We start from the raw sequence: 9,506 nt of genomic DNA on the forward strand, positions 1-9,506 counted from the left end.
TTTCAGATTGCTAGACAACCATAATAATGCTGAGCCCCTCCAAGCCTCTCAGGCAGGAGAGATTAAAAAAAGTGGGAAAGGAGAAAGGAGGGGGACATGGTGGGCAAATGAAATGCTTTCCACATCCTTATCAGGCCCCAGCTTATAAACTATAATCAACACAATAACATCATTAAAAAGCAGAATTTCTGCACAACTATATCAATTAATCTTTACTAAAAGATACTGCTACAAAGGGTAGGACCAACCATCTCAAATATCCTCTATATATCTCTCTCCACGGAACTCAGGACGTAGGATAGGCTTAGAATGGGTGAGCTGCACCCAAGGTCACCCAGGGGGCTTCAAGGCTAAAGAAACATTTGAACTTGGGTCTCCACAGTCCTACTCCGGCAACTGAGCCACTAGGCCCCATACGGCTCGTAATTTAGCTACATCAATGATCAAAATTTAACTACAGCATTTAGAACTCCTCTGTATTTCAGGTAAGGTTGTAATTATATTGGATGTTGTAAAATGTTAATTTCAACACAGAGTGTGGCGTGGAACGCACTGGCAGCTGTTTGCTTTGCTGCTCAGGAATTCTGTGACCAAGTCTGTAAAAAGCCAGATGGCTCTGAACGAGACTAACCTGATCCTCATGCTGAAGGGATAAAACTGACAACTTGCTCTAGTCTGACTCTTCCTTGGTGGGAGGCTGATTAGTTGCAAAAGTATTAAGCAGTCCATATGTTATATGGTCCCACTTGAAAGGAGACCTCTGCAACAGTAAATAGCAGTGACAGCTGGGAGATTGTAATCCAAACAGGAAAAGTCTATTACTCTCAGCCAGTGGCAGTGAATAGTTTTCTTCTTTATTGAACCTTGAAGGGGTTTCTAATCTCCCAATATACAAAGGAACTATTTGCACACCATTGTTTTGTACAAATATTTAGCTAATAATTATACTAACCTTATCACTAACTTTCAGTGCACAGTATTATTCAGGGCATAGCAGCTCCATTATGATTTGACACCATCTGATTTTTAGGAAACTGTAATGTTTTTGTTCTCTATTTTGATTTTAACGTGTTGTGACTGCACTTGCGACTGTTGTGAACCACCCTAAATCCAGCTTTGGGAAGGGCAGTCAAAAACTCAATAAATATATATTAATACATTATAACTCAATGTTAATAAAATGTTAAACTATCCATATTTTTTAAAATGCATTTCAGGAAAGAAACTAAATGTTTTTCATATGCTTAAAAAAAGAACAGATCCTGGCACAAAGATACATAATCTAAGGGACAAAAGACAAGAGTACAGAAGGAGGGGCATTTTCATCCATACCCATATTATTTTAATTAATAGCTTTCAGAAGGCATTCTGAAGGCATCTAAAAGCATTTCAAATGCATTAGCTGTACTATCTTTGACATGAAACATAGGATTCCTATAAAGGATTCTTTTAGAAGAATGAGACACAATAGAATGGTCAGTTTCTTCTGTAAGATAAGGGATGGGACCATGTGCACACACACACATAAACAAGATTTTTTAGAACACACATCACCTTCTTCAGAGCTGTTGATTGCCTCATGTCATATAACACAATATTCCTGTCTGAAGCACAGCTTCCCAAAAGATACATCTAAAAAACATTGTGGGAACAGTGGTTAAAAATTTAAAATATATATATTTATAAATATTATTAGGCAGAAATCACTGATCCCTTAAGCAAATTTCCAGCGCTGAGAGGAAACAGATACATTACAAATAGGATGGTTTCAAATAACACTCAGATCTTTTAATTTAAACAGTCTACATTTCAGTTACCCTTCCCTCCTTCCAGTAGAGAAAGACATCTTTGGATCCAACCCAAAATCTCTTCCCTTCAGATTATTTTCTCCTGTTTTGAGAGGTTTTTTTGTTAGGTTTCAGACCCAAGCCAGAATTTGCCAGCATCCACCTTCAATGAAGCAGCCTCAGACAGAGAGGGGTGGGGACAAAGACTACCCCTCACCACCTCTTCTCCCCTAGCTCTATTCATCTCTGTGCTGGGAGCCAGAGCTAATGCACCCTCCTTTATGGCCATGTGTGGTGCAAGCCCAGCTGCCTTCCCTCTATCTAGAAGCCTTATTGAGATGAGACCAACCCCATCAAGGGCTAATAACAGCCTTGAAGCAAACTTCCCCCCTTCCCATTCCAGGGCATAATCTGGTGACTCTGATTGTCAGAAGACTGATTGTAACAGGGTGCATCCCCAAGGCTCAGTTTGTGGATAATAGCTAGTCTTCTGACAATCAGAGTCCGGTCTAGTCTGCAGAGTGTGACAGAAGATGGAAGTCTGGCATCGTCACCTATGATAATTTTATCTATAATGTTCAAGTTCTGCCTTTCATCATGTTGTTGATTTTTATGTGAACATCCTTCCTTCCTATCCAACCATGTATCTTTTCAAAATCCTCCCCCAAGACCAATTTGTGCAGTCTTGCCTGATCTGCCACAGTCTCTCCTTCTATCTTCTGTTGACCTTTATCCCTCTTCCCCTTATCCTCAGTCTTCTCCTCACTTGTGTCTTAATTTCCCAGTACGGAGTCTAGTTCTAGTTCTTCTTCAGTTAATGCTTACTATGCTGCTTGCACTAAAATACTTTCCTCAGTAGTTATAATGAAATGTATAGAAGCATATCCTTACCTCAATTGGATTGAATTTAACACTGCTTATGCTATCAACTCCCCAAGTCAAAGAGCATAACGGACTGGTTCTTTGTTCATTCCAGATATCAACTTGATGACCACAAGTGGCAAAAATAGGCTCTTTCAAATGATGATCAATTCCTGTGTACACAGTCTTTAAAACACAAAAAAGTGATAATTATCAACAACTGATTTTATATGCATAGACAGCCTGTGTTTAAATTGCAATAATATAAAATTATAGCTAATGATTTAGAAAACTGATATGCTGCCTCCAGAAACCTGCTTAAAATGGCTCGAGTCAATACAGCAATAAAACCATTAAAATGACAACAAAATCACCAACATTCCTGTATATAGCAATATCAGTAACACAAACCTGCTATGTTTTTGGAGGGACTAATATATATATATATATATATGTAAATGAAAGATTCTGATTTTGATTACACTTTCATCAAAATCAAAGAAAGTTTTTAAAAAGCACACAGATACTGCGCCTCAGTTGAATACAGATGAGTGACTATTTTTAAAGCTAACAAAAGCTATTAGTTTAATCCAGTTTTAAGAAAGCTTTATTACTGAAACACAATACATTTTTACCACACTTCCAAGACAAAACGTGAGGGATGCAGCACAACATTTCCATGGGCACATAGATTTCCACTAGCGGAGCATGACTTCCCAGCTCCCCCTCCCCCACAGCAGCTCAAATTGCCCCCTGAAATCCTTCTCCTAAGAAAAGGCCCCCCCACCCCACCCCCGTAACCAGGAACTGGATTTTGGGAGGTGTTTCAGGCTGCCATAGGAAGAAGGTGATAACATTGTGCTCTTTTGAAAGAAGTCTTTGTCCAAGTGGAAGTGCTATATTGGATCAAACTTATTATTAGTACAAATATTTACAGCTGCCTTCTCTGGTTTTGTGTGCTAGAAAACAAACACAAAAGATGTATGGCAGGTTGGTATTACTGCAGTGTCAATTACATAAATATTCTGGTGAGTATATAGCTGTACAATAACACTGTTTCCAGGTCATCTTCCTCGTGGAAGGAACTCCAGTCTCAAAGGTAAATTGTGCTGCTGTTCACATACAAATAACAGCAGTGTCCACATCTAAAGAATAACCACAGAAAGAAAAGGAAAACAATATAATAAACCAATACCTTTCCAAGAATTGTATGTATTGGTTCTTCTGGTTCACCATAAGCTGGTGCCTCCATCTTCCAATGCTTCACAGTTTTATCGTCACCAACCTAATGATTTTGAAGAGGGAGAAAGATGAAAAATTATTTCTACGGTACAACCAAATCCTACACGTTTACTTGTGTCACACTGGCAAGGAAACAGGAAGGGCCTTCTACTGGCTGCCACCACTCTGGTAAGGGTCTGTCTGGGAGGGCCCAGAGCACCCACCCAACCCCTGTGTCTTCTTTCTTTAAAAAACACCTATCCATGATCAAAAGACACGAGGACCCAGACAGTATAACAAGTTTATTGCAAGGGCTCAAAAACAATAAGTGGTTTGTGAAAGAAAAACTTAGTGCAACAGTGAATATGAAAACAGTAAAGGCTGATGCAAACAAATAAAAGCCCTGATGTGATTAACTATACATTCCCTTCTTCTAATCCCAAACAGACTCACTCACCCTCCTTGGATGAGGGATCGCTCCTGCTGCAACCTCTACCCAGCTAGAAATTCCCAGAGGGAACAACCTCTCTCTCCTACTAGGCCTATTTACATTTCCCTCCTAGACCTCACCCCTCTGGGCAAGTTTCCCTCCAAAACTGCTTTCAACCAATCAGAGACTGGGAAATATATGACCTGTAGCTACTCATGTAAGCCTCATGATGACTTGGAAGACCCTACCACATTTAATAACACTATTAAGAACATTTGCATTAGATGGTGTCAGGTGGGTGGTCATGTTCATCTATGGTAGTAAAAACACAATAGGAGTCCAATAGCACTTTAATGAATCAATAGCACTTCATGAATCAAAGCTCGCCATCAGATACTGCTCACTTTGTATCTGGTGACACGTGCATCATCTGCTGAATTTTGTTGATCTTTTGAGGTGCTATTGGACTCCAATTTTGATGAGCATTAGACTGACTTTCTAAGGGCATTATATGAAAGCAAACCACTGATATTTAAGGCTTCTTGGTAAAAGTAAAACATGGCACAAGTTTTACATACAATCAAAGCTTCTGCCTTTAAGAGTTACTATCTATTATTCTACCAGGTGCCTTCAACCACACAGAAGTTCTAGGTAGAGAGGTAACATTTCTGGCAATTTTGAAGCCACCAAAAAAAAAAAAATCCCCCATGAAATTTAATATACTTCTACTTTCCTATCAAACCTAAACTTATTTTAGTGATTTAACAATTTAAAATGCATCATTTATACCTTAGGTAGCACACAAAATTATACTATTTGGCATATGTAATTTAAAAGTATAAATGCTTTGGTTTTCTAGAAGAAAAATTGCAAATATACCCAATATTTGAGTTGTAAGTTAAAAAGATGTGATTCTCCCCACACTGTGAATCTCACAGAATCCCTGCTTATTATTAATGAATGATGTTAGCCTTTCTTACATAAAGATTTTTGCACTGAGTACTGAATAAAACTGTCTTTTAAAAGCATTTCACTGATTTTTAAGGAGAACCTCCATTCTTGCTTTGAATTAGCAACTGTCATCACACTTCATGCTAGTGAGGTTTCACCATTCCTGGGTTGATGCAGGCAAGAAAGTGAGGCCTGGTCAACCTGAAATATAGTATCACAATTCAAATCATAGCAGCACTGAGCTGAGCTAGTCCACTTTTCTTTGAAGCACAGAGAAGATCTCAGTGTGCCACTGACAGCTATTCTTTGCATGGATCTTGTGCAGTTCCTTACTGGCAGCAAGTATGTTAAGAAAGCATAACAGAACCACAATGTGCTAGAAGTATTTGCATTTCTACAAGCAATATGGTGAATTAAATAATATGAAAAGCCAGTGATCTAACTATACACCAGGATCACAAATATTACCAGACTCTATGCACACTTACTTAGGGGTAATAAAGCAATGAGTGGGATTATTTGCACTGAATTAACAGACCCCTGCTTCATGTTCTGAAGGTGGGTTTTACATCTGTTCCACTATATTCAACTATCGATATTCTTTTTAATGCTCAGAATGCATACATTCAAATCTCTCTGTTACTGCTTTGGAATCTGAAGAGAAAGCACTGTACTTCCTTCTCCTAGTGCCTAGTGCAGGCAATGACAGCAGGAAAAAAACCACAGGGCTGTCTTGGTTACATCAAAATTCCAGAAAGAGGTCCTGATATGTGACAATAAGAATTCAAGATTTTTGCCGGGGGGGGGGGAGTAACTTGGAGTGAGGAATTTTTAGAATCATGAAATAACCTGTACAATTTTATTATTTAGGCAACAAAACACAGAATGTAAGAACACAGAAGAAAAAGCATACTTAAGAACTGATAATGTAAAGCAGCATTCAAGTATCCTTCCTTAATGCTCCCTAGTATACTTACTGTGAAGAAAGAGGTACCACAAAAGCGGGCACATATTCCTCGCACAAAGCCCTCATGCGCTTGTAATGTACGGATACATTCACGCTTCATCAAGTTCCAAATTTTAACCTGTTAAAACATCAACATTTCCCCAATCAATTCAGTAACAATCTTGCTTTTGTTGCAAAACAGTGAGCTTCAGTTAAGGATTGATCCCATCTGAACCGTTCAACTTGGGACTTGAGACAAGGACACAAAAGCTTACACAATGTTTTCTGTCAGTTTAATTGGTCCTAATATGAAAGGTACTAAAGACAGCATAGCACATTCCAGCCTCATCAGATCTCAGAAGCTAAGCAGGGTCAGCCCTATTTAGTACTTGGATGGAAGACCTCCAAGGAAGACTCTGCAGAGGAAGGCACTGGCAGACCACCTCTTCTTACTTGCCTTGAAAGCCCCTTGCTGGGGTTGCCATAAGTCTGGTGCAACTTGATGGCACTTTGCACTCACACAATAAAAGCATTACATGAATTTCATTTTCGGCTTTAGATTTTGCATGGGCCAACATTTATTATTTTTTATTACAGTCTATTTGTTAGGTTGCCCTTTCCTGCAACATGGCCGTATAACTTATTTTTCCTGAGGAAACCAGCCTTAAGTGAATTGTGTCAACCTCGGACCGAAAGGAGGGCCTTTTCTGCTATTCCCCACAACTTATGGCATACCCTTCCCCAGGAGTCAACAGTGACAACATTCCTGAGGGCTTGCCAAACTTGTTTAAAGGTTTACCTGTTTCAGAGGGTCACTGATTTAGACAACAGGATCACTATAGTTGGGGCTACTCAAGGATGGCAGCTTCTATTGTTTACTGCTTTTTGATTTTATGTAATTTGGTTTTAAAGTTTATTGTAAATGGCTATAGGGAACAGAAACAGTTGAAAGGAAGTTTTAAAATAAACTAAATAAACAAATATCATGAAAAAAATCCACATAGCATTCTCAGTTGAAAAGAATACAAGGGGCTTTTTTTGAGCAGGAACACACAGGAATGCAGTGTCAGCCGGCTTGGCATTGGAGATGCAGCCAAATATGCAAATGAGTTCCTGCTGGGCCCTGAATCTACATGACATTCTCTGTTGAAAAAAATCTACATAGCATTTCACGCTCTGCTTGATGAAGTCTGAAGGAGTCCCGTCCTCCTGGCTTTCTGCAAGCTGTGCAAAGGTGAATTATTCAAGAGGACTTTTTGAACACGTAATAGGATTGCACTGTAACAATGTGGCTCAAAGAAAGATCTGGAGTGAGGGGCTGAGGACTGTGTAGTATACCACGGTGTATAGTTTGTACTGTCTGTTGCTGTAAGTAGACTCCTGCTCTGTAATTTTTTTCATGTTAATAATAATAAAGTGCTTCTGGATGTCAAGTCAAATTCTTATTGCATTGCCTTCTGGATGTCCCACTCTGCTGACTGTACTGACTAATTCTGTGTAATCCACCTTGAGTCCCAGTTAGAAGGTTGGACTATAAAGAACATAAATGTTACTTTAATATTTCTGCCATTTCATTGCTACTGCATGTAGGAACTCTCACCTCTAATACAGTAAACCACTCTGCTGCAGAAAGCTAGACCAGGTAAGTAAACCAGGCCACTGAAACTGAACTTTTGCAGGAAGAGTCGCAAGAGTTCAAATGGCAAAGTTTTATTTGTCCATTTAATAAACAAAACAGTTTTTGTTCTCTTTTACCTATCCTTTAGTCTAACACCTTAGATTAACACTCCAGCATGCAGAACACATTTGACTGAAATACGAGGAATTTTTACTTCCTTAACTGAAATAACGCAGCATCCATACAACATATGACGAGACTCCTTTCCACAGATTTGAAACTGTCTGAAAATTATCCTTACCTCTCCATCACATGCACCAGACAAAACTGTAGACAAACTCTGTGGATGCTTAGCCATGCAATTGACACCATCCCTGTGACCATCTAACGATGCAATAAAAGGCTTTGCAAACACACGGTCCAACTTTGTGGCATTTAGAGCCCTTGTGTATTCCCTTGGAACTTCAAATGGATGTAATGCAGGATCATAATTTCGTGGAACTAAGATAAATCATTATATAAACATGAATAAGTTTAAGGAATAAACTATTACTTTAAAGATTTTTCTTTGTTTTTTTTACTTAGTTGGCTTTATTAGCTTTGAATTGGAACATTAAAAATAACCAAATTCTGTTTGGACAGCAGTCAGGAGTAGTGTTCCTTCTAAGCTGAGCTAGCATGAGCTAGTTTACAGATTTTGAGCCTCCAGCTCCCACATTTTTGTCTTAGCTCAGGAAAGATGGCCCCAGAGCACAATAATTTATGCAGCAGCTCACAACTTTAATGCCAGTAGCTCACAAAGTAGAATTTTTGCTCACAAAACTCTGCAGCTTAGAGGGAACATTGATCGACAACATCAGAAGACCCTGGCTGTTATACTGCATTCACTTGCCTTCTAGGACAACTGTCTGGCCACTGTGTGATACAGCACACAAGTCCAGAAGGACAATGGGCCTGATCCAGCACGGCTCTTCTTATGTCATCCTCAAGCAGGCCTCCTTCCCTCCCTCTTTAACCGGTATTCAGCTTTTCAGAGGCTCAGTCCTATCTGCTTTGCTTGCAGCGGGTCCCAGGTTCAGTTCCCTAGAATCTCCAGTCAACAGGATCTGGTCTTTGGTAGGAGATGCGAAATTCCCCCATCTGAGACCATGGAAAGTCTCTACTACTCAGAGTGAGGAATATCGACCTTGATAAGACTGACCCAATATAAGGCTGATTTTAGTGCTCCATGAACATGCCAGCATTCCATCCCTGCTGAGTGGCCCCAGTTACGGTACTTTCAATACCCCCACAAGGACTAGCCTAGTCACAATCAGAAGCAGTTATTATACAGCTTTATCCTAGACCCATGGATGGGGTCGCCACGTTCCTCTTATGGACAGAGAGCTATAGCTGTACGCTGCGGGAGCTCACCCCGCTGGAGGTCCTGCTTGGTCTCGCGGACGTAGTCATCCGGGTTCCGGCTCAACACCTTCACCTTCATCCTCCACGAGGAAAAGGACGACCGTTCAGCTAACTAACTCCCCCCTACGCTAAGTCGCTGAGCGACCCAAGCGAATCTCAGAAATAAATCAGTTCCGGTGAAAAACAGCGTTTCTACAGTCACGTGAGTAAATTTACTTTCCTGTCCTAATCCCACCTATTAGACAGCCGAGTAGGCAATGTTATGTTCTAATTGGTAAAACTGCCCGT

At 39.9% G+C, this 9,506-nt stretch overlaps 1 protein-coding gene across 1 annotated transcript in view; it reads right to left on the reverse strand.

The window, feature by feature from the left end:
- Window positions 1–9,499, reverse strand: part of DCAF13 (DDB1 and CUL4 associated factor 13) — a 30,767-nt gene extending 21,268 nt beyond the window's left edge. Inside the window, exons 1-6 of the mRNA XM_060243344.1 lie at window positions 9,228–9,499; window positions 8,116–8,315; window positions 6,228–6,335; window positions 3,844–3,933; window positions 2,679–2,834; window positions 1,555–1,632 (exon numbers count right to left, since the gene is read on the reverse strand). Coding sequence (XP_060099327.1) covers window positions 1,555–1,632; window positions 2,679–2,834; window positions 3,844–3,933; window positions 6,228–6,335; window positions 8,116–8,315; window positions 9,228–9,297 — 702 coding nt within the window. The 5' untranslated portion in view covers window positions 9,298–9,499. The remainder of the gene's footprint in view (window positions 1–1,554; window positions 1,633–2,678; window positions 2,835–3,843; window positions 3,934–6,227; window positions 6,336–8,115; window positions 8,316–9,227) is intronic.
- Window positions 9,500–9,506: the final 7 nt, after the last annotated feature.

The sequence above is a fragment of the Heteronotia binoei genome, chromosome 7 (assembly GCF_032191835.1).
Source record: "Heteronotia binoei isolate CCM8104 ecotype False Entrance Well chromosome 7, APGP_CSIRO_Hbin_v1, whole genome shotgun sequence".
In the NCBI taxonomy this organism is placed as follows: domain Eukaryota; kingdom Metazoa; phylum Chordata; class Lepidosauria; order Squamata; family Gekkonidae; genus Heteronotia; species Heteronotia binoei.